The 23,471-nt window shown below is 37.7% G+C and overlaps 6 protein-coding genes across 8 annotated transcripts in view; all 6 read right to left on the bottom strand.

Moving 5' to 3' along the window:
• On the bottom strand, positions 1 to 977 carry mat (materazzi). Its single transcript, XM_017138662.3, has one exon. The coding sequence runs from the start codon at positions 934 to 936 to the stop codon at positions 214 to 216; it is 723 nt and encodes a 240-aa protein (XP_016994151.3). The 5' UTR covers positions 937 to 977; the 3' UTR covers positions 1 to 213.
• A 2,143-nt stretch (positions 978 to 3,120) lies between these two features.
• Positions 3,121 to 8,248, bottom strand: LOC108055347 (glycoprotein-N-acetylgalactosamine 3-beta-galactosyltransferase 1-like). 2 transcript variants are annotated; one of them, XM_070214423.1, is made up of 4 exons: positions 7,863 to 8,248; positions 7,388 to 7,769; positions 6,507 to 6,596; positions 3,121 to 3,249 (listed from the first exon to the last, which is right to left on the bottom strand). In XM_070214423.1, exons 1-4 carry the CDS (start codon positions 8,228 to 8,230, stop codon positions 3,136 to 3,138), a joined length of 954 nt encoding a protein of 317 aa, XP_070070524.1. In that variant the 5' UTR covers positions 8,231 to 8,248; the 3' UTR covers positions 3,121 to 3,135. The 2 variants fall into 2 exon arrangements, with proteins under 2 accessions (XP_070070524.1, XP_016994147.3); XM_017138658.3 differs by lacking the exon at positions 3,121 to 3,249 and having other exon boundaries at positions 6,308 to 6,596; positions 7,863 to 8,247.
• A 97-nt stretch (positions 8,249 to 8,345) lies between these two features.
• Positions 8,346 to 9,830, bottom strand: LOC108055358 (glycoprotein-N-acetylgalactosamine 3-beta-galactosyltransferase 1). The gene is made up of 4 exons (XM_017138668.3): positions 9,295 to 9,830; positions 9,039 to 9,238; positions 8,811 to 8,980; positions 8,346 to 8,749 (listed from the first exon to the last, which is right to left on the bottom strand). The coding sequence occupies exons 1-4, from the start codon at positions 9,816 to 9,818 to the stop codon at positions 8,549 to 8,551; spliced, it is 1,095 nt and encodes a 364-aa protein (XP_016994157.3). The 5' UTR covers positions 9,819 to 9,830; the 3' UTR covers positions 8,346 to 8,548.
• A 246-nt stretch (positions 9,831 to 10,076) lies between these two features.
• LOC108055359 (glycoprotein-N-acetylgalactosamine 3-beta-galactosyltransferase 1) lies at positions 10,077 to 11,463 on the bottom strand. Its single transcript, XM_044394574.2, has 3 exons — positions 10,859 to 11,463; positions 10,437 to 10,803; positions 10,077 to 10,375 (listed from the first exon to the last, which is right to left on the bottom strand). The coding sequence occupies exons 1-3, from the start codon at positions 11,296 to 11,298 to the stop codon at positions 10,154 to 10,156; spliced, it is 1,029 nt and encodes a 342-aa protein (XP_044250509.2). The 5' UTR covers positions 11,299 to 11,463; the 3' UTR covers positions 10,077 to 10,153.
• A 1,006-nt stretch (positions 11,464 to 12,469) lies between these two features.
• On the bottom strand, positions 12,470 to 18,678 carry LOC138912907 (ubiquitin carboxyl-terminal hydrolase 10-like). Its single transcript, XM_070214663.1, has 6 exons — positions 18,134 to 18,678; positions 17,272 to 17,527; positions 17,125 to 17,208; positions 16,893 to 17,060; positions 16,229 to 16,457; positions 12,470 to 16,165 (listed from the first exon to the last, which is right to left on the bottom strand). The coding sequence occupies exons 1-6, from the start codon at positions 18,661 to 18,663 to the stop codon at positions 15,819 to 15,821; spliced, it is 1,614 nt and encodes a 537-aa protein (XP_070070764.1). The 5' UTR covers positions 18,664 to 18,678; the 3' UTR covers positions 12,470 to 15,818.
• Positions 18,679 to 19,723: 1,045 nt separating this feature from the next.
• Usp10 (ubiquitin specific protease 10) overlaps positions 19,724 to 23,471 on the bottom strand; it is a 29,567-nt gene continuing 25,819 nt past the window's right edge. For both annotated transcript variants that reach the window (XM_070214661.1, XM_070214662.1), the window contains exon 10: positions 19,724 to 23,419. In XM_070214661.1, coding sequence (XP_070070762.1) covers positions 23,073 to 23,419 — 347 coding nt within the window. In that variant the 3' untranslated portion in view covers positions 19,724 to 23,072. The remainder of the gene's footprint in view (positions 23,420 to 23,471) is intronic.

Genomic DNA, 23,471 nt, shown 5'->3' with positions numbered 1-23,471 from the left:
TAATGTTCTTCCATATGTATATGTATTTTAAATCGGTTTAAGAATAAATATATATGCACTAGACCAGAATTTTCACACTTATTAAACTGAATATTGTATTTTAACTTCAATTTTCGGAAATTCCTTTCGTAATACTTGAAAGGTAATTATAGTAGATCCATAAACTTCGATCTCTTGCTGTCCATTTTCCGTATCCAGTTCCATATCAGATTTCTAGTATAAGTAATCCGCGTAATCGTAGTTGGGAAATGAGTTGCCCACAGTGACGTTGCTCCAGCCGAATTGGTAACGAATAAGGGCATCCAAGCCACCCACATCCACGCCCAGTCGTTGAAGTTCAGCTGCGATGACCTTGCCGGGGGGAGTGGCCAAAACCCTTTCGTAAACTGGACGCAAGGCCACCAGACGACGCCAAAGTTCGGATAAAAGAGGACTGGTTTGGCTGGCACTGGGTTCCAAGAGAGTTCGAATGAGTTGCACTGGGTAGATCTGCACAAACTCCGTTTGGAAACCGCGGATTCCATTCACAATCTGCGACCAGTAGGGATACTTATTAAAGATCTTGATCTCCAGTTCCAGGTATTCGAAAATCTTGGGGGAACCACCCGATAAGATCAACTGTTGGGTGATCCATTGCTGCAGTTGTCGCACTTCGGGTTGGTTGATAAACTGTCGATAGAGTCGATAGGCAGGCAAAGAATTCACTGCCCTGATGAGACCTTGGAATTCGATGTCATTCAGCAGATAGGTCTGAATTAGCTTCTCTATCTTGTCCTTGGGCACCGAACGTATCACTGCCCTTAGTTCCAAGGCAAAATTGCTTGGAGGAGTTACTGTTCCATTATAAGGACGAATTGGAGCCAATAAAACAGGCGTGGCACTTGGAAAAGCCGCCAGGCAAGTGAAAGCCAAAAAAGCACAGCCGATGAAACGCATCCTGATCCGATATGATCTGATCTTCTAGAACTAGTAGACTATTCTGAATTACTCTCCGCTTTTATAGCAAAATGTGAATTTTGTTATCTGACTTTCTGTTTGTGGCTTAGCTTCTACAGTGGACACTCCTCTTATCGGAGACAGTTTGCTTTACAATATCTGACGTGGTCCACACAGGTGGAAAATAAGAAGATCTGACAAGATAAAGGGAATCTATTTACAACCCTTAGTCATTCGGGTTTGCTAAGCAGGCATCACGCTTAATTTTAGACCACAAAGATGTTCAAAGGGTTCAGAGAAACAAATGATCTTTAGATATATAATAATTCCAGATCATAAAACATTATGTTAAAAAATATATGATAGTTAAATTTAAATACATTTATTAATGACCCAACAAAACCAAAATATTACAATAAATAAAACAAAGGAATACAATCAAATAGATCAAATAGAGATCGACGAACAAAAAATTCATTCATTTCTCTGAAATACTGAAAAAAATCTATCAAAACAAAGCAATCTAATTTGCATGTAAAAACAGCTTCTGTTTAGTTTAAGTAAATCCAAAAAAGATTTAAATATGACAGCGATTCTCGTACACGTACTTGAGATAAGACGGGGGAAAGACACAAATACCAAACAAGTTATTTCAACTATTCAAGGCAGACGACTTCACAGTCAATAAATCGTGTTAGTCTCACCTGGCGAAATTCGGTCAGGTGGGACAGCTTTTTATGGAGCATATCCGACTTATGAATAAGCAAAAAAGTGACATTGCAGATAAGGAAAACCCGAAATTCTACATAATTCTACAATTGTCAAAGAAAAAGTTTGCAAATAAAAGAAAAATAATGATGTCATTTACAGAGAAATAAAACCAGGATTGACTCATATCATAAAAGTAGATTGTAAAGTAACGTATACAAATGTAGGGGAGAGTGGGGGAATTTCGTCACAGGGGCAATTTCGTCACCTGCAATATCTCGGAATCCATAAGTCGTAAAAATATATAATTTTTTTGTTTTAGTCCTTCAAGACGGCCAGACACAACCAATGCATTTGTTTTGCACAGAAGGCCAAGATAATTAAGCTATAATATTAAATGTGTTTTAACAGTTCAAAAGCTACATTTAGTTCTCGACGAAATTTTTTCTGTATGCCACAATTCAAAAGGAATAAGATACACGATTTTTTATATAATACACAGTGCTATAATGTGCATTTCTGCGTCAGTGATTTTTAACTTCGCGCCTAATTTCGCAAGAAAAATAATTATTTCTAAAAAAGTACGGTCTGGGGAAATTTCGCCACCCTACGCTAAGGGTAAATTCGCACCTATTTTAAATACATATTTTTATATTTGACGAGCTGGCTAACGAACAGACTACCAGCAGCAGCAACAAATATAGGACGTCAACAAAAATGGTACGCTTGATCTGTGTAGTATATTTTCAGGCGTTAAACTCCCTACATTTTTCAGGTGACGAAATTTCCCCAGTTGTGTGGTGATTTTACCCCCCTGTGTGGTGAGATTGCCCCAGTATATTGGTTTTACATTTTATTTTTTTATAAATCACCAAGCTAATTAAAAAAATAGGGGAATGTCACATTTTAAAGCTTGGTGCTAACCGCATTCAACAATAAAAATAGAAATATGATAACGTGTCTCAAGATGGACAAAAAATAGCTTTGAAAAAATGCTGACGAAATTCCCCCACTCTCCCCTACTTACCGCCAAACTGATGAGCAATAAAAATATCGAAAGAATTTTTAAGTTATCCAATTAAATTCTGAAAATAAATAAAATAAATATTTACAATAAGTAAAATAAATAGTTACAATAAATAAAAATAAAATTATAATAAAGAACAATTTATAAATCGTCAAGTAAAAGTTCCAAAGTTTTTTGGAACAAATAGATCGACTTAGTTTATTGTTAGACCTTATATTCTTAAAAAATGTATTCAACCTGAATATATTCTGATTAAAGAAAGTATAACAAAGAGAAAAATAAAACTGTCCAATGAACACATCAAAGCTAAAAAGTATTGACAATCTTCAGCTGAGATCTCCAAGGCAACTCTTGAAGGACTCCCTTTCGGTCAAGTGCAGTATCCCTTGGATTTTGGGAGGAAAATAAACAGCCGGCCATGTACATGGACAGATGTGAGTGGATAATTAGTTAGTTAGTTACCTTCACCCGATCGCATATCCGGTCCAGCCGACATTAGTTCCACTCGAAAAGAGTCCTGCAGGAATGTTACATGCATGGTAATTACGATTGGCCGGGAAACTCCTCCTCTTTGCTGACTGAAAAAAGAAACAAAGGAGAAAATTCCAATTGAGCAGGAAACTCTAACAGATTTGCTGTATAATTTGGAAATTATCAAAACTTTTCAGAGAGCGAATCTGTAGAACAGTAGAATCCACATAAATAGAGATGCAGGGCGAAGCCACCCCAAAAAGAAAATAAAACTGGGAGGATAGGGAGATTTAGGGTGATTTCGGTTATAGGGGGTTGGTTTTAGTTCGACCGAGCATAAGTATTTTTGTTGGCCAGGGGCGATCGCATGTTTGGTTATCGGAATTGTAAGGGGAGTTGGGCTGAAAGGCAGCTGCAAAAAAAAAATATTCTCTATACCCATAAACCCCCTTTTTGCAGTGCTTGATAAATCATGTGTAAAGGTATTTGAACAAAAGTTTTTTTCGGTTTATATTTTCTATCTTGCATGTTTGATTGGCGGCAGCTGCAAAAATCCTGATGCTGTTGGAAAAGCGGAAAAGCCAGTGTTGCCATGGAAAGTGTGTAAAAACTAAAAAACAATTCGTCGACAGGACGAAGAAAATATATTTCGTTTTTAATTGATTTGGCATGCTTCAATTTAACGCTTCGCTGCCACTTCCTCTTTTGCATGCGAGTCCTGCACGTGTCCTTTTTAGTTTTCTCTTCTATAAATTTCAATATTTTTTTACATATACATATGTGAAATGCACTTCCGTTTCATGACATGCCAATATGAGTCAGAGCTGCGAAACTAGAGGTCCTTTTAGCTACAGGTATGTCTTAAGGTCTTATTCCTTTCCCCTTCCCTTTTTGGCACGCGTCAAAAAAGCAAAAAAAGCAAAAGGGGCGAGAGAAGTCAGTGGATAATTTTTTAGGGGTTGCTCATTGGGTTTTTCTTATAAGAAGCATTCCTCCTCTCGGCCGGAAGAAGCAAAGCAACACGTTCAAGACATTGTTGAGTCACCACTGGAAATTATTATTACCCCCGTCGACGTCTTTGCAGTCCTCACTTTACCCCTCTGTGTGCTGGCATTTATTCCATACCATTCAGAAAAAGGAACCTTCGGGATCAGCTTTCTTATCGCCGGCGCCTTTTAGGGTCGTTTCATTCATTCATTCCCTCACTTAATTGAGATATGGAGGCGAGGAAACCAGAACGAGCCCATAAAAGGGGCAATTCCTTTTGCCAGCCAAGTGCCAATTGTAGGTTTCACTTTAGGCTACAAATTGAAACGCCCCTTGTGCCAGGACTTCTTTTCTCGTCCTTTTTCCCTCCTTGTTTACCTTTTTCCTCCGTCTGTCTGTGGGCTTCCCTCGAGGAGAAGCCATTAAATTGATTATAAGACATTGTTGAAATGTGTAAACTGTTCCGTCTCAGACATTCGGTCGCCGAGGGAAGTCCTTCTCCCTCCCTTTTTGTCTCCTTTTCTCTGTCTCAATGCCATTTCTCACATTCTCAGTTTCTCCCTATTGGTATGTGAGCATTTCGTAGGGCGTGGCATTTTTGACTCAAGTCAAAGTCGAGGAATTCAACTAATTAGAGGGGAAGAACGAGGAATTACTCACAAAAAAATAGGTGTTGAGGGACCATTTGGGTAGGTAATGGGTTCAGGTTCACCTCAAGGGGTTAATGAAGGTAAATGAGTTTTATTGAGGAAGAAAGGTGTGTCTGGGCTGGTTACCAAGGAGTTCCCCACGAGAAGTCAGACGAAACCACAGCTTATAGGGTATTGTTCTTGGGGTTAATGCTCGGAAATGACTCAAGGTGTCAATAAAGATTGCTGCAAGGGATTTTTGAAATAAAACTAATGGTTTAAGGAATACAAAAGGAAAAAAAAGGTGTCAATAAAGATTTTTGGAAGGATTTTGGGCATTTAAATTAATGGGTTAATGTATAAATTAAGGATATAAGATACAAAATTAAATAAATATAAAATAAATTTATTAATAAAGTGAAACAAAAAATTTTATCAGGAAATAAGAAACATTTGAAGAAGACAGAATTTTTTAAATGCTTTATAAAACAAGAAACGGTTTTAAATAATTTTATTTTCCTATTATATATTTTGTAACTGCAATATTATATGAAACTAAATACTTTAAAAAGTGTTAAAAGTGACAAAATTGCCATTAGATATTATATTTTTTATTTTGATAGAAGAAATTGATTTACAATTTTTATTTATTTTTAAAATATTTTTAGAAACTAGAGACCTCTAAGAAAGATTATAATGACATTTTGATAATCTAATTAAGTAAATGCAAAATAGGTTGTGTAACTATTTTTTTCAAAGTTAAACAATCGAACAAATAGAAAATCAAATGCAAATTCTAAACAAAGGTCCAATGACTTTTCCCCCACCCCTAACATCCTGTTTGGCTGGAAAAGTCAGCAGCTGTCGTGGCTGCCGAACCTTTATCGCAATCACTGATAGGGAGTTACAACCCAGAAATCTGTCGGGAGTCCCGTTTTACGGCCCGTTAACCAGGACACGTGTGTCGCTGCATTAGCATATATGTATGAGGATATGTAAAAAAGGCATAGGAGCTGCATAAAGAAAGCTCCCTCTATTTTACTATTAGGGGAAACAAAGCAAACAGCGCAGGCGCAACTGGGGTCGAAAATTTCGAGATACCGAAACTGGGTTGGGCACGTTCCAAAGGTTTTACCCCTGGCTTAGATAGCTGCACACCCGGGGATATAGGATATAGGAGTTCCAGCTGCCTGGCCAAAAACACCGAAACTCGTTTATCCTTATCCAACGAAAATTCTGAACTCGCGTGCCGTCAGTCCGGTTTTAACTCCCCTTCGAGAGCTCATTTCGTTGCTCATAAATAACAATGCAATGATCCCCAGGTATTTTTCACGTGTTTGGCACGTTTCACTCGATTTTCCGGTTCTCGATTCCCTCAATTCGCTCTCTCCACTAAACCCCCCGCGGAAAAAGGGCACGCGTCCCTTTTGATAAATTGTGCTTTAAAGCGCAGGGTTACTTTTTTCACAGGATTCTGTGCTTCTGGAGCAGCCTGAACGAAGGCCTTTGACAAATGGCCAAAGCAACTTCGGAGGACAGGCTAAGACGAACTATTGTCTGCCTTATTGCCGGGAATAAATCTTCATCTGGTTTATTTATCAAGGTGTAGCAATTACATTAAGTCGAGCCAGTCAGCCATGGTTATCGGACACGACCTGGGACCAATAGCGCAGCTGGGCATGCATCTCCCGGAAGTTGAGACGGGGCGGCAGCTTCAGTGGCCTCATCGGGTAGCCAAAAACACTTACGCGATGCAGGAGGAACTCCCAGAGGTCGAAGGCACTCGCACTGCCCGCCGGACGAAAGGTGATCAGAGAACTGGAGCAGCAGACGCGGGTCTGAAATGCAAGAAATATTTATTAAATACTGAATTAACAAATGATAGAAATTAAAAAAAAATAAATGAATTTTTAATTAAAACAGTCATTTTTTATTATATAAAAAATATTGTGTACCCAAAAATTTAAGAAAAAGTGAACAAGATTTTTTGTGGAATAGCAACATATTTCATTCTACTTAGACGTGGAGAACTTTTATTCAATTACAGTTAATGCTGGTACACCCAAAAAAAAATCGATATGAATCGTAGGTCAATTTGACCTTTTTTAAGATCATTTTTAACTTGATATGAAGCCAGGTAAATGTGATATGGTCGACCAAAACATATACTAGTGCGAGCGAGAAAACATGCTTTCGAAGTACGTCAGTTCGAATTTCGAATACGTCTTTCTCGCTTCCACTCATGTCATTTTGCTCGCCATATTGATTGTTGCGCTCTTTTTCGAAGTTAGAGAATCTCCGAGAGAGAGAATTCGGCAAAATGATATTATTTAATGTAAATTTTATGAATATTTCAGGTAAAAACGATATGAGTAGGAATAACCAGAAAATTACCTGGACTTATCGATTTTACGGCGACGTGCTTTTTTTTGTGTGTATTAATTCAAAATTCTATTTTAAAAACACTATCTTTTGATTTTCAGCAAGGGAACATTTTTATCTAATTAACTTTAAGTACAGATAAAGCATTTTAGATAGAATAAAAATATATTTAAATTGTTGGGACTATAATTTAATTTAAAAGTATATTATTCTAAAACTAGAAGATGTAAAATGAAAACGATCTTACCGTTGCTTTGAAGTACAGCGATTCTGAGTACTGTTTCCATCCATCCAATCCGGGTCCAATCCATTGGGGCATTAGTGAAAGAAAGCGCTCCTGACCCATGCCATCGCGCGACTCTCCTGCAATCACTCCAACATTTTTCAGACAGAGGCCCATCTCCCGATCCTCAGATTCTAAGTTAGAGTTCAAGTCATTCCCACATATGTTGAAGTCTTTAAAGGCGAATAGATTTAAGCGACGTAGGGCTCCTCTGCTAAGAACATAGCCAGCTTCCCCCGACATATAGCCTTGGGCGAAATCCGATTTCAGGCGGTGACCAAAATATATCGATGATTCTGGATCGTATCGGTAGAGAAAGCGTCGTAAGTTCTCCATTATCACAAAGCTGCAGTGAGATGATTGAAGAATTAATTATTTTAACTTTATTATTTATTTTATCTTAAAGTTTTAATATTTCTAAGATATTTAATTAACTTACGTATCTGTATCAGCCCGAAGAAACCAATCGTGTCCGTTGAAATAGTTCCTAAAAATATTTTTAAATCCATGTCGAACAGCAGCGAAAGTATTATTATCCTCTTTGCTGTCCTTCCAAAAAATAAGCTTATTGCATCGCCTGCCCCAAGTAGATTTAATCTTGGCCTCCTTTTTTACATGATCCAAGGGATCTATTAAAACCATGCAAAGGATTCGTGTTTGATTGAAGAGTCTCTTAGCTGGATTATCTGCTTTCGGATTTCTTCTTTCCCAAATAGCCGTTTGCATAAAGTTATTATAATTCCAGTACTCCGTCAACTGGATGCCTATTATTAGGCCCAGTACCAGACCCAGTGCATCGCGAATCATTGGAGGAGCGCCATTAAAATGACTTCGGAAGACAGCTTTAAAAGCTCTTGAGAAGCGAGGAAAATTAATTTTCCGGTTCTTAATATAGACGAGAGAGACGAGATGGTTACAAAAATATTTTAGAGTGGTCCAGATTGTATTTTCAACAAATTTATAAAATATTCTACTGATACATTTAGTAAGTATTTCTTAGTAATAGGAATATTACTAAACATAAAGATACAAAATATATTAGTATTTAATTCTTTAATTCTAACCATTTATTGTTTATAAGTTGTTGCGTATTCACGGGTTTATTGACTGGATTATCTGTGGTTATCACTTGTTGTCGGTGACTTGCTGGGCCCAATGTTGCAGTCTTTCGTTCATCTGATGGAAACCCAAACGCGATGGCAGAGCTCTTTGCACCCTGTGCACTCCAAAGACTCTCAAATGGTACAGAAAGAATTCGAAAAACTCAAACTCGATGTCTTTTACATAGTGAAATGATATGGCCGAAGGAGAGCAGCAGTCGCTTCTCTAAAAAGAAAAATACATTAATAACAATATAGGAACATAAATACTGAAAAGGAAATCTCACATTTGGTTTGTGAAAGAAGTAAGTATCCGTCCAAGAACCGATGTCGATGAAAGGGATTACTTTATACGGACTGATTGGCAGAAAGCGATGGTGTCCTTGAAAGTCCCGCGTATCGCCCGCAATAACACCCACGTCCTGAAGGCAATGGCCGATCTGAAGGTCCTCGGAATCTGAAGTATTTTAGTGTTGCATTTTGGAATATATCGAATGGTATTTTTGGTTTATTACCCCCGTTCAATTTGCAGGTGGTGGTGCTGTTCAAGGCGAACAAGTTAAGACGACGAAGGGCATCCCTGCTGAGCACATAGCCACCGCCACCGGACATGTAGCCGTGGGAAAACCAGGCTTTAAAGCGACAGCCAAAGTACACAGACGACTCAGGATCGTAGGGATACAGAAACAGACGCAGATTTTCCATCACAATGTAACTGCAAGGGTATAATCATTACATATCATTTTATAAAATCGTAATCAATCCACTTACGTGTCATCATCAGCCTTCAGAAACCAGTCGTACTCATTTAGGTAATGCTTGTGCACATGGGCCATTCCCAAGCGAACTTTGGCATACAGATTCTTGCGCGATTCGGATATGTTCATCTTGAGAATGTTGAGGTGCGGATCTGTTTCGGTGCTCATGAAGATCAGCTTATTGCAGCGCGCTCCCCAAGTGCGATTCACCCGGGCAGCCTTTGTGCTGTGCGAAGATGGCATGGTGAGCACCAGGCAGAGAATTCGCACTTCCCTTTTAAGCCAGATGGCCAGGTGCTCCTCCGTGGCCACTGGATACTTGAGCAGCGCCGCCTTTTCACTCGAACGCAAATCGTTATCTCGCCACAGCTTCAGGTAGCCTATGATATCCGTGAGTCGAACGCCCAACATGATGCCTAATACTAAGAAGAGAGTATTCCGAACCATAACCAGGATCATTTTAAACTGATATAGCTGTAAGTAAATGGGGAGATCCCATGCTGTGTCTGATTGGCAAACCGAATTCATTATAATCATATTAGAGAGTCCATTACTTTTTTCTAGCAATAATTCATATTTCTTTATAAAAGTTTTACTCTGCATATATTTTTCGGTACTTAAAACTCCAGCTTTAAAATCAACCATACCTTTCTTTATTTGGTTAACAATTAATAGTTATTTATGAACTTAAAAAATGTTTAGAAAGCAACAAGCTAATAATGAAAAATGAAAACAAAAATAGCAAAAGCGATAAATGCAAAATAAAATAAAAATGGGTAATATTTTGTATGAAATTCTAAAACTATTTCTATAAGACTAAGCATACTTCTATAATGAGTCTTAAACATCTCCTGATGTTGTACAGGAATCTATTAATTTTGATTTAGCCAGGCGTTGGGATTAGTGCTGTTTTGTTGTGACCAGTGATAAAGCTGGTTCTGCAATTGTTTGGGATCTAATCTGGGTGGCAGTGATCTCTGTGACAAAGGAGTTCCAAAAACGTGCAGTCGATAGAGCAGAAACTCGTACATATCAAACTCGTGATTCTTGACATAGTGAAAGCTAATCCCCGAGGTCGAGCCAGTTTCATTAGTCTGAAAAGAATATAAATATTAATATACTGCACATAAATCATTAATATTTCTTCGTACTTACTGGCTCGTAAAAGGTCAGTTTGATTAGCCAGTTTTCGGTGGGAAATTTGGGAAGCATAGCTTTGAGGGACAAGGGCAGAAATCTCTCCCGACCTTCCTCATCTCTTGAGTCTCCAGCCACCACGCCCACATTCTGCAGACAGAAGCCAAGCTGTCTATCCTCCGACTGGTTGTTCAATGGACAGAATTGACTGTTATTGAAGGCAAAGAGATTCAAACGACGCAGTGCATCCCGACTCATCACGTAGCCAGCTCCTCCGGACATGTAGCCCTGCGGATAGGTGGTCCGGAATCTGTGACCAAAGTAGAGAGCTGCCTCGGGATCATACGGATAGAGCATGAAGCGCAGGTTTTCCATTATCACAAAGCTAAAATAGACGGGAATTTAATATAAAATAATAAAATAATATTAATAACACTAACGTATCATCGTCTGCCTTGAAGAACCAGTCGTAATCCTCTGCATAATTCTGATACACATACTCCAGGGCCTTCCTCATCTTGGGGTACAGATTATTCCGATCCTCGGGCACACCCACATCGATGGCGCCCAATTCCCGATCCTCCTGGCTGCTGATGAAGACCAGCTTGTTGCAGCGCTTGCCCCACGTCTCCTTAATCCTTTTCACCCTCGTTGGGTGATTCTTCGGCATGGTCAGCACCATGCAGAGCACGCGTGTCTCGTTGTGTAGCCAACGGGCCAGCTCCTCCTCCGTCGGCAGCTGGGGAGTGGCCTCATCCTCGAGCTGCGTTATCGCTGTGCTCCCAAAATGCGTTTCGGAGAGCTGCAAGTACTCGAAGAAATCCGTCAGCCGAATGCCGATGATGAGGCCCAGTGCCAGGCAGAGTACATTGCGATACATGGCGACACAGCAACTAACCAGCACCAGCTGGCATTTGGCGATTCTCTGGAGTGGAGCAGCTCTTACAAAATGTGCCGGGGGCACAGCGAATGCATTTCGCGGTGTCGCTCATCGCCGCCAGCTGATCGACTACTGCTCGATGGGCTCGCTTCGCAAACAGCTTAAAGAGTCTCCCCCAACAGAGAAAGAAATTGGTAATTAAAGTCACTGGAAAAAATAAAAATTTTGATTTAATAAAAATATCCAACCAATAAAATTATTCAATAGAATTATAAATTTACTTAAAGAATTAAAAAGAAAATAAAACCAACTGGATAAAAATTGTGAATTCTGTAAAAATAAATTTAATTAAAATTATAAGTAAAATTACCCTTAAGAACTAATAAAAAAAAAATACAATGGAAGGCTTAAAATAATTATACTTTGTTATTGTAGTATTAAATAAAATACCATTTCTAAAATGGAAAAGAAAAATATTTTATAACATATTATTTTAGTAAAATAAATCTTAAAGATTTTAGTAAACAAAATAGAAGATTTTCTTCAGCAAAATCATCAGCATTTGGAAGTCTATCAAAACCATTAATCATTTAATTTATTGTATTTTATATTTAGCTTCCTACAAAGTCAGTTTTTAAATTGATCAGAGAACCATTAACCATTAATCAAAATGAGCTCTTAAAATATTAAAATACATACGGAACAAATTTGTTCAGGGCTTTACTAAAATAAAAAATCATAAAGAAAAAAATGTAATTACCTATTATATCGAGTAGGAATTCTTTAAAGTGCACTTCTCTCCGCCCGGCTGAAACAAGTTTTCGAGTTTGGCTTGTGATTGGCATTTGTAATGACTCACACGTGGTGCGTTCGTCTTCGCTCTCGGGTCGTCCGTTGAATATTTCAGCAAATCTTTCAAAAAGTCAACAATAGGAAATCAAAACAACACTTACGCTGGTCCAAAACCGATGACAATCATGGACTGACTAGCCGCCGAATGATTTCCCTTTCCCTTTTCTTGAACGAAGATTATCCAGAGCATCGCATCTCCAGCTATTTTTGGGGACAACCGGTTTTTGAAGCCTCCTCTTGACCCACTCTGGTATAAATTAGCGCCTCTCGCCCACTGTAATCCAATTGAATCCAAATCCATCGATCCAAACCGATCCGCTTTGCTTTTGTGGCAATGAAATCACTCGTTTTATTTTATTGCTAGATAATGTTTCATTTCATTTCGCTTGTTTATGTTTTAGCTTTCCATGGTACAATATTATCCGTTTGTTATATTTACTTAGTACAACTGAATTCGTTTTAATTTGTAGATTTACTTTAGCATGGTTTCTTTAGACTAAATGTGGACTAATTATTTCGCTTCAGTTTGTGTGTGTTGTTTGTTAATCATTTCGCATTGTTAAACATCTAGTGTCTTGTTATATTCTTTTTCGCTTTTTTGGCCATTGCATTTCGAATCCATGCCATCTCAACCGTGGCCTTAGAAAACTTGGTTACAAAACGTTGTTTAATATTAGTTTGTCTGCTGGCTAAACGTATTTATAGAGCTGCTCTATTATTCCGATTTCCCATTTCCACCCCGATTACACGCTAATCCTCGTTATACGTTTAGTAAGTGCACTTGCCAATTTCTGTTTATCGGAGGAGCCTCTGGCCAGAGGCCTCAAAAAGTAGGGAAACGGGTGGCGAAATAAACAAAAATTGTCCGGCAAAATGAGTTACAACAATCGGGGGCTAATAATGATCCCTCTCCCATCGCCTGGCCATACGCAAAAATGTGTTAGTACTTATTTTTAGTTAGTTACACAGCCTTAGAAACTACTTAGAAACTAAAACATACATAAATCGGGGGACAACAAAATGTCAAAAGGATACAAAAATTATCAAAAGATACAGAGAAAAATCGTGTGTTTGGTTATACAAAAAATAGGACATAGGAACAGTGCGTTTTAAGACCATTTCAGGCAGTTAGAGGCTTACAAAAAATAAAAGTTACATGGTTACATACACAATTACATATGAAATAAATTCAGTTTCAGTTTTCGATTCCGTTGTTTTCTAAATAGCTTTAAAACACACTCTTCGGTTTGGACAATAACAATAAGTGCTGGTATGTAATTGGTAAATTAGTTTTAAAATAAGAATAAACAATTCTTTTTTTGGAGTATTCCATAAATTATATAACAATTATGACAGAAAAAAAATAATATTTGCATATAAGCGATAATGTTACAATTTACGTCTTTAGTTGTATTGTTAATCCTACATGTTGTTTCCTTCGTTTATGTTTGACATTCTAATTTCGCTTGCAAAAATATATGTTAATGGTAATTCAACTTGTTTCAATCTTTTCATTCTTCTTTGCTTTGCTTTGCTTGGTTTTTGTATAAATTGGATTTATAAATTTATATGTATTGTATGTTTGTTTGTTTTCAGTTTAATTGTTTACTGTTTATGATTTTAGCTTGGCTTTAAACTACATTATATCAGTATTAATATTATTGTTTTTCAATATTCCTTTGCTTCAACATTTCGTTACGTTTTGTGGTTGTATCAAGTATTATATATTTTTTTTTTTGCTTTTTTCGTATAGTTTTAGGAACCTATTTGTAACTAGCAAAACGCAGACGCGTACAAGTTTCTATAAAAATGTTTTCCTATAATTTGGCTTACAATTAGTTCATATTTGTATAACATCAAAATATATATATGTAGATTTATATTTATATTTATGGTTTCGCTTTTGTGTCCTATTCATAATATATACGTCATATATGTCAATGCATTCCTCTAGTATACGATTAGCTTAAGAATATTTCCAGATTTTTCGGCCTGTCCCCTCACCACTGAAGTCCTGGTACTCAAGTGGACTGCAGGATTGCAATCCATTTGAGAACGAGTACTTTTGCTGTGGGTTCAGCTCGCATATCAATGATCAATGGAGATTTCTAAAATTTTCAAACTCATAAAAGTCAAAGCACGGCTGTCTAAAAGTATGCAATGAATTTTGTTTTCTTTTTCTAGAGTCGGAAAAGTTTAGTCCCCAAATAGATGATTAGATAAGTTATTCTTAGTTAATTAATCGTATATATATATTCCTTTCTTGTTTAGCCGCTGACTATACAAAGCATTGACAAGTTATTAGCTTTCCTTATACAAATTCCTTCTTTTCTTTTTTTTTTTTGCAAATTTTTAGATGTTTTAACATTGGCACGATATCTATAAATAATATATATGCGTTTTTATATAGCTTAAGAAAATATATATGGGTGTATACGTTTGTTAGATAGCTATCAACTAGTATGATTGATTAGTTTTAGTTCTGACCCGATTACACATAATTATTTTTCCCTTTCAAATCAATCGCTTCGCTTCGTTACGATCCCAACACAATTCTCTAACATGATGTACAAACTAAATGCTCTAGGCCTAGGAAAAAGGTAAGTTATGAAGAACTCGAATATCATGAAGGCAAACAACGAATCCAAAAAAGTTTCACTAACTATGAATAACAAGTTCCGTATATATATGCATAATATGAATCTGCCTGCCTAGCTGATTGCGTGTAAAACTAAACAACATATAAAATAAATTACAAAATGAACGCGCTTTAAACTTAATTAGCTGCTTATAAAACATGTACGAAATAATGCAATGCACACTGGTGGTCGAAGTAATAGCCCTAAGGATTTTATTCTTTATTTTATGTAACATATTGTCGGTTGATCGACCTGAGCAAAAAATAGCTTATTAAAGGAAGATTCTACCTGATTTTTGGTCTTCGAGACCTTAATTCAAAGTAACTCAATTTGGCTTGCAGATTTTGTTGAGATTTTTGCGGCTATTACTGTGACCACCACTGCCTGTGTATCTACTCTTTGTGTCGAAGAGACCTTGGTTCTAAATGTAATGTATATTTCTTTAAAGCATATTCAAAGCATTCGATATATTGTTGCTGGGTTGTTGGTTTGTTTAAATGCATGCTGCATGATCATCAACTACAATATATGGATATTTGTGTATATTTACAGCTCTAAGCGTTTGTCATAACATATCGAGAAGAGGAGGCATTCCTAACACTCACTACGAGAGCTTTTTGTGCCACAGATATATAAATGGGGGGGATTTTGTAGATTTAGCACTAGGTTATATGATAATTTACTCGCTGTTTAGTTTACAGAGCCCCTTCTTCCACTCTTTGTACAATGTTTTTTCGTTCCAACGAGTTTGTTTGTTTGTTTGTTGCTGCTTATGCTTCTGCTCGATCTTAATTCTAGGCTAGCTTAGAGCTAATTTACTTTCTCACACAATCGCACGGCTTTTCTAACACACGGACATGCGCTTTGGACTTTGGGCTTAAATATATACCGCTCGAATATATCTAATTGTTAATTTGTATATGTATGTTGCATATAAAACCAAACTCGCACTCTCGCACTTTCGCTCACACGCACGTATATATCGCTAACACTTAAAGATCTGATCTATTTTTACAAGCGCCTCCTGCTTCACTTGTTGCTGTCCCCGGCATTCGATGACGAGGAGCTGCTGCCCACCACTGCTCCTCCTCCATTGGCGGTCTGCTGCTGGGATTGCTGCTGCTGCTGCGGTGGCAAGGTGTCCGAGCGGCGGTAGTAGAGAAGGTAAGGCACCCGTGGGGTGTGCGGCTGGAGGACGTGCTTCTCGCTGACCGGCTTCACCGAGCTGTCGTCGTAGCGCAGCCAGCTGCTGTAGCCCGAGTGGAAAACGTCCGTGATGTAATGGCCCTTGGAGGCCTCCTTGCCATCGTGATAGACCACAGCAAACAGGCGATAGGCGCGCTGCTTCTGCGACGTCTTCTTCGAGCCGAGGATTTCTGTAGCAAAAATACAAAATTTATTAATAGATATACTATTTAAAGTAATTTATAAAAACATACTGGCATCGATCTTCAGTTCCACGGGGAACTCCACCTTCTTCAAGATCTTTGTGCAGCCATCTGAGCGGTAGTCAAAGTACTTTAAATGCAATATCAGGACGACGGGCAGTTTTTCCAGCGTCATCTGCTGCCAGGCCACCACCTCCTGTTTGGTCTTGCTGCCGGTGACGCCCTCCAGCTGATCGCGACCCACCAGGATCTCTAGAGCTTCCTTCACAGAGGCAGCTTTCTGTAAGGAAAAAATTATTTAAATAATTATATTAATTGAATTAATATTTAATAATATTTATAATTGTTTGTGCCCACTTTTAAAGAGAAAATCTATGAAATAAAATATTCTCTAGTACAAAACGGAGCACGTGCATCAGCCACAACGACTGGTGACTGTCGCCAGAACGGGGACAATCGCCAAATGTGGGCGAGGCCAATGGCATTTCATCTTCCACGAACGTAACACAGACGCCGGCTGGCTAATGGTGCCGAAGTGTCTGTTGACTTGTCTGTGGTTGTGCTTTGAGTGATTTAATGCCCATAAACATAATGACGAAGGCAAAAGTAGCTGTTTAGTATTAACAGTCTTAAGAGAACTCAAAAATATGAAACTTTATATAGGTAAAATCACTTCCTTTTAAAAACTAGTTATTTAATTTCCCGAATCACTCACTTCGATGTTCAATTGAAGGGTAAAGAAGGGCTGAATCACATCCGTGGAGTGTTCTCCCTCGCGTTGCAGTCGGGAACGCAGTTCTCCCCGGAAGATATCGCTGACGGGAGTGCGTCCAAAGTCAGTTTGGCGAGTGACACTGCCCTTGTTGCGATTGTTGCAAATCATCTGGGTGGGGAAAACAAGCAATTAACAGAAATTGCATCATGCTTTTAATAAGCAACTAACTTACCTGCCAGACATCGCCGCCATCCTCTGGCTCCGCGGGCTCCTGGCCATTTTGCTGCGGTGTGGGTTTGTCAATCAGTTTAATGACCTGTAACAAATGTAGAAACCAAAAATGAGTAACCATTTAATTTTATTATTTATAAGTACTCACCTCCAGCATCTCATCATTCAGCTTATTAAGCACATAGCCCAGGAATTCCTCGGCATCTTCCTGGCGACCTTCCACATGCTCCTCACGACTGTCGTTCCACAGCTTGTAGATCTCTGTGGGCTCAAAGGCCATGTCGCACTGCAAATCGGAGCCAACAAACTCATCCTTGCCCTTGCTTTGGGAACCCTTGTTCAGGTTGTTCAGACGCAGGCGTAGACCGCTGGGCAGCGATGAAAAGTTGGTCATAAAGGACATCCTAAAGGGAGGAATAATATAGATTTAATATTAGAATATATATATTAATCCATTAGGTAGTAAAAATAGAGATATAAAAGGGATTTCTATATTTTATAGGTAGTAAAAACAGGTATTTAGAATTACAATATGAAATTTGGCTTAAGAATAAAGAACTAATAGGGATTTCTATATTTTATGGGTAGTAAAAACGGTCTTAAAATATAATATGAAATTTTGCTTAAGAATAAAGATCTAATGGGAATTTTTTTTATTTTATAGGTAGTAAAGTAAAAGTAAAAATAGGGATTTAAAATTATAACTGGAAATGTTGCTCAATAATAACATGGTAAAAACTAACAATTTTAAGAAAAAATGTTTGTGCCCGCTTTGGCATGGAAAATACATGGAAAAGCAATCCCCCTGCTTAAAAACGGAGCACGTGCACCAGCTCCAACGCTCAGCAATCACCTCCAAAACGGAGGAAACCAAAGAACGTAGACGGAGCTGGTGGCATTTAATCTTCCACGAGCGTAACACAGACGCCGGCTTGCTTTTAATGCCGAAGAGTCTGTTGACTTGCCTGTGGGGCTTCTTATAATTAAATGATCCTAGATTCCCAACTTACATGGCATTCACTGTGGGCGTTTTCACCTCACTCAGGACAGCCGCCTGCTTGGGAATGGAGCGCAGCAGGTTGTAGAACGGCGAGCAGCCAAGCAGCGCCTGCAGGATCGAGTTGATGTAGCAGTAGTTGGACCGGTTGGTCAATCCCCGCGGACGCAGACTGATGGCCGCCAAGTTGGTCTTGTGGCGGGTGAGATACTCGGCGTACCTGTTGGTCCACTCATCCAGTTGCTGCTGCACAGGACGCACTGGCTCTGGTTTCAGTGGTTTGATGGAGGCAGAGGCTGGAGTGGCTGGCACCGCTTGAGCAGATGCAGCGGAATAGGAGAGCGCTCCTGGGGTAATCAAGGGAACAGAGGGAGCCGGCACAGGAGCTGGCAACTGCGATTGCTGATGAGCCGTGGGCAGGGGTATGTTTTGTGTGGGCGCCACCACCTGCTGAACAATCGGAGGAGGAGCTGCAGCTACAGCAGGCTGTGGAGGAGCCAATTGCATCACTGGATGGGGAATCGGTTGTTGAGGTTCGCTCATCGCCGCCAGCTGATCGACTACTGCTCGATGGGCTCGCTTCGCAAACAGCTTAAAGAGTCTCCCCCAACAGAGAAAGAAATTGGTAATTAAAGTCACTGGAAAAAATAAAAATTTTGATTTAATAAAAATATCCAACCAATAAAATTATTCAATAGAATTATAAATTTACTTAAAGAATTAAAAAGAAAATAAAACCAACTGGATAAAAATTGTGAATTCTGTAAAAATAAATTTAATTAAAATTATAAGTAAAATTACCCTTAAGAACTAATAAAAAAAAAAATACAATGGAATGCTTAAAATAATTATACTTTGTTATTGTAGTATTAAATAAAATACCATTTCTAAAATGGAAAAGAAAAATATTTTATAACATATTATTTTAGTAAAATAAATCTTAAAGATTTTAGTAAACAAAATAGAAGATTTTCTTCAGCAAAATCATCAGCATTTGGAAGTCTATCAAAACCATTAATCATTTAATTTATTGTATTTTATATTTAGCTTCCTACAAAGTCAGTTTTTAAATTGATCAGAGAACCATTAACCATTAATCAAAATGAGCTCTTAAAATATTAAAATACATACGGAACAAATTTGTTCAGGGCTTTACTAAAATAAAAAATCATAAAGAAAAAAATGTAATTACCTATTATATCGAGTAGGAATTCTTTAAAGTGCACTTCTCTCCGCCCGGCTGAAACAAGTTTTCGAGTTTGGCTTGTGATTGGCATTTGTAATGACTCACACGTGGTGCGTTCGTCTTCGCTCTCGGGTCGTCCGTTGAATATTTCAGCAAATCTTTCAAAAAGTCAACAATAGGAAATCAAAACAACACTTACGCTGGTCCAAAACCGATGACAATCATGGACTGACTAGCCGCCGAATGATTTCCCTTTCCCTTTTCTTGAACGAAGATTATCCAGAGCATCGCATCTCCAGCTATTTTTGGGGACAACCGGTTTTTGAAGCCTCCTCTTGACCCACTCTGGTATAAATTAGCGCCTCTCGCCCACTGTAATCCAATTGAATCCAAATCCATCGATCCAAACCGATCCGCTTTGCTTTTGTGGCAATGAAATCACTCGTTTTATTTTATTGCTAGATAATGTTTCATTTCATTTCGCTTGTTTATGTTTTAGCTTTCCATGGTACAATATTATCCGTTTGTTATATTTACTTAGTACAACTGAATTCGTTTTAATTTGTAGATTTACTTTAGCATGGTTTCTTTAGACTAAATGTGGACTAATTATTTCGCTTCAGTTTGTGTGTGTTGTTTGTTAATCATTTCGCATTGTTAAACATCTAGTGTCTTGTTATATTCTTTTTCGCTTTTTTGGCCATTGCATTTCGAATCCATGCCATCTCAACCGTGGCCTTAGAAAACTTGGTTACAAAACGTTGTTTAATATTAGTTTGTCTGCTGGCTAAACGTATTTATAGAGCTGCTCTATTATTCCGATTTCCCATTTCCACCCCGATTACACGCTAATCCTCGTTATACGTTTAGTAAGTGCACTTGCCAATTTCTGTTTATCGGAGGAGCCTCTGGCCAGAGGCCTCAAAAAGTAGGGAAACGGGTGGCGAAATAAACAAAAATTGTCCGGCAAAATGAGTTACAACAATCGGGGGCTAATAATGATCCCTCTCCCATCGCCTGGCCATACGCAAAAATGTGTTAGTACTTATTTTTAGTTAGTTACACAGCCTTAGAAACTACTTAGAAACTAAAACATACATAAATCGGGGGACAACAAAATGTCAAAAGGATACAAAAATTATCAAAAGATACAGAGAAAAATCGTGTGTTTGGTTATACAAAAAATAGGACATAGGAACAGTGCGTTTTAAGACCATTTCAGGCAGTTAGAGGCTTACAAAAAATAAAAGTTACATGGTTACATACACAATTACATATGAAATAAATTCAGTTTCAGTTTTCGATTCCGTTGTTTTCTAAATAGCTTTAAAACACACTCTTCGGTTTGGACAATAACAATAAGTGCTGGTATGTAATTGGTAAATTAGTTTTAAAATAAGAATAAACAATTCTTTTTTTGGAGTATTCCATAAATTATATAACAATTATGACAGAAAAAAAATAATATTTGCATATAAGCGATAATGTTACAATTTACGTCTTTAGTTGTATTGTTAATCCTACATGTTGTTTCCTTCGTTTATGTTTGACATTCTAATTTCGCTTGCAAAAATATATGTTAATGGTAATTCAACTTGTTTCAATCTTTTCATTCTTCTTTGCTTTGCTTTGCTTGGTTTTTGTATAAATTGGATTTATAAATTTATATGTATTGTATGTTTGTTTGTTTTCAGTTTAATTGTTTACTGTTTATGATTTTAGCTTGGCTTTAAACTACATTATATCAGTATTAATATTATTGTTTTTCAATATTCCTTTGCTTCAACATTTCGTTACGTTTTGTGGTTGTATCAAGTATTATATATTTTTTTTTTTGCTTTTTTCGTATAGTTTTAGGAACCTATTTGTAACTAGCAAAACGCAGACGCGTACAAGTTTCTATAAAAATGTTTTCCTATAATTTGGCTTACAATTAGTTCATATTTGTATAACATCAAAATATATATATGTAGATTTATATTTATATTTATGGTTTCGCTTTTGTGTCCTATTCATAATATATACGTCATATATGTCAATGCATTCCTCTAGTATACGATTAGCTTAAGAATATTTCCAGATTTTTCGGCCTGTCCCCTCACCACTGAAGTCCTGGTACTCAAGTGGACTGCAGGATTGCAATCCATTTGAGAACGAGTACTTTTGCTGTGGGTTCAGCTCGCATATCAATGATCAATGGAGATTTCTAAAATTTTCAAACTCATAAAAGTCAAAGCACGGCTGTCTAAAAGTATGCAATGAATTTTGTTTTCTTTTTCTAGAGTCGGAAAAGTTTAGTCCCCAAATAGATGATTAGATAAGTTATTCTTAGTTAATTAATCGTATATATATATTCCTTTCTTGTTTAGCCGCTGACTATACAAAGCATTGACAAGTTATTAGCTTTCCTTATACAAATTCCTTCTTTTCTTTTTTTTTTTTGCAAATTTTTAGATGTTTTAACATTGGCACGATATCTATAAATAATATATATGCGTTTTTATATAGCTTAAGAAAATATATATGGGTGTATACGTTTGTTAGATAGCTATCAACTAGTATGATTGATTAGTTTTAGTTCTGACCCGATTACACATAATTATTTTTCCCTTTCAAATCAATCGCTTCGCTTCGTTACGATCCCAACACAATTCTCTAACATGATGTACAAACTAAATGCTCTAGGCCTAGGAAAAAGGTAAGTTATGAAGAACTCGAATATCATGAAGGCAAACAACGAATCCAAAAAAGTTTCACTAACTATGAATAACAAGTTCCGTATATATATGCATAATATGAATCTGCCTGCCTAGCTGATTGCGTGTAAAACTAAACAACATATAAAATAAATTACAAAATGAACGCGCTTTAAACTTAATTAGCTGCTTATAAAACATGTACGAAATAATGCAATGCACACTGGTGGTCGAAGTAATAGCCCTAAGGATTTTATTCTTTATTTTATGTAACATATTGTCGGTTGATCGACCTGAGCAAAAAATAGCTTATTAAAGGAAGATTCTACCTGATTTTTGGTCTTCGAGACCTTAATTCAAAGTAACTCAATTTGGCTTGCAGATTTTGTTGAGATTTTTGCGGCTATTACTGTGACCACCACTGCCTGTGTATCTACTCTTTGTGTCGAAGAGACCTTGGTTCTAAATGTAATGTATATTTCTTTAAAGCATATTCAAAGCATTCGATATATTGTTGCTGGGTTGTTGGTTTGTTTAAATGCATGCTGCATGATCATCAACTACAATATATGGATATTTGTGTATATTTACAGCTCTAAGCGTTTGTCATAACATATCGAGAAGAGGAGGCATTCCTAACACTCACTACGAGAGCTTTTTGTGCCACAGATATATAAATGGGGGGGATTTTGTAGATTTAGCACTAGGTTATATGATAATTTACTCGCTGTTTAGTTTACAGAGCCCCTTCTTCCACTCTTTGTACAATGTTTTTTCGTTCCAACGAGTTTGTTTGTTTGTTTGTTGCTGCTTATGCTTCTGCTCGATCTTAATTCTAGGCTAGCTTAGAGCTAATTTACTTTCTCACACAATCGCACGGCTTTTCTAACACACGGACATGCGCTTTGGACTTTGGGCTTAAATATATACCGCTCGAATATATCTAATTGTTAATTTGTATATGTATGTTGCATATAAAACCAAACTCGCACTCTCGCACTTTCGCTCACACGCACGTATATATCGCTAACACTTAAAGATCTGATCTATTTTTACAAGCGCCTCCTGCTTCACTTGTTGCTGTCCCCGGCATTCGATGACGAGGAGCTGCTGCCCACCACTGCTCCTCCTCCATTGGCGGTCTGCTGCTGGGATTGCTGCTGCTGCTGCGGTGGCAAGGTGTCCGAGCGGCGGTAGTAGAGAAGGTAAGGCACCCGTGGGGTGTGCGGCTGGAGGACGTGCTTCTCGCTGACCGGCTTCACCGAGCTGTCGTCGTAGCGCAGCCAGCTGCTGTAGCCCGAGTGGAAAACGTCCGTGATGTAATGGCCCTTGGAGGCCTCCTTGCCATCGTGATAGACCACAGCAAACAGGCGATAGGCGCGCTGCTTCTGCGACGTCTTCTTCGAGCCGAGGATTTCTGTAGCAAAAATACAAAATTTATTAATAGATATACTATTTAAAGTAATTTA

Source organism: Drosophila takahashii, chromosome 3L (assembly GCF_030179915.1).
Source record: "Drosophila takahashii strain IR98-3 E-12201 chromosome 3L, DtakHiC1v2, whole genome shotgun sequence".
NCBI classification, from domain to species: domain Eukaryota; kingdom Metazoa; phylum Arthropoda; class Insecta; order Diptera; family Drosophilidae; genus Drosophila; species Drosophila takahashii.
This window is presented reverse-complemented; position numbering and strand designations above follow the sequence as displayed.

Bases quoted from the DNA above. Each gene is read 5' to 3' on its own strand.
- LOC108055347 (XM_017138658.3), bottom strand. From the start codon at position 8,230: ATGATTCGCGATGCACTGGGTCTGGTACTGGGCCTAATAATAGGCATC. The intron at 7,770-7,862 runs GTAAGTTAATTA...ATCTCACTGCAG, and splicing joins CTTCGGGCTGATACAGATAC to CTTTGTGATAATGGAGAACT. The intron at 6,597-7,387 runs GTAAGATCGTTT...CTTGCATTTCAG, and splicing joins CGCTGTACTTCAAAGCAACG to ACCCGCGTCTGCTGCTCCAG.
- LOC138912907 (XM_070214663.1), bottom strand. From the start codon at position 18,663: ATGAGCGAACCTCAACAACCGATTCCCCATCCAGTGATGCAATTGGCT. The intron at 17,528-18,133 runs GTAAGTTGGGAA...TCCTCCCTTTAG, and splicing joins ACGCCCACAGTGAATGCCAT to GATGTCCTTTATGACCAACT. The intron at 16,458-16,892 runs GTGAGTGATTCG...TTTTCCTTACAG, and splicing joins CCCTTCAATTGAACATCGAA to AAAGCTGCCTCTGTGAAGGA.
- LOC108055358 (XM_017138668.3), bottom strand. From the start codon at position 9,818: ATGATTATAATGAATTCGGTTTGCCAATCAGACACAGCATGGGATCTC. The intron at 9,239-9,294 runs GTAAGTGGATTG...ATACCCTTGCAG, and splicing joins CTGAAGGCTGATGATGACAC to TTACATTGTGATGGAAAATC. The intron at 8,750-8,810 runs GTGAGATTTCCT...TTTTCTTTTTAG, and splicing joins ACTTCTTTCACAAACCAAAT to AGAAGCGACTGCTGCTCTCC.
- mat (XM_017138662.3), bottom strand. From the start codon at position 936: ATGCGTTTCATCGGCTGTGCTTTTTTGGCTTTCACTTGCCTGGCGGCT.
- LOC108055359 (XM_044394574.2), bottom strand. From the start codon at position 11,298: ATGTATCGCAATGTACTCTGCCTGGCACTGGGCCTCATCATCGGCATT. The intron at 10,804-10,858 runs GTTAGTGTTATT...CGTCTATTTTAG, and splicing joins TTCAAGGCAGACGATGATAC to CTTTGTGATAATGGAAAACC. The intron at 10,376-10,436 runs GTAAGTACGAAG...TATTCTTTTCAG, and splicing joins AACTGACCTTTTACGAGCCA to ACTAATGAAACTGGCTCGAC.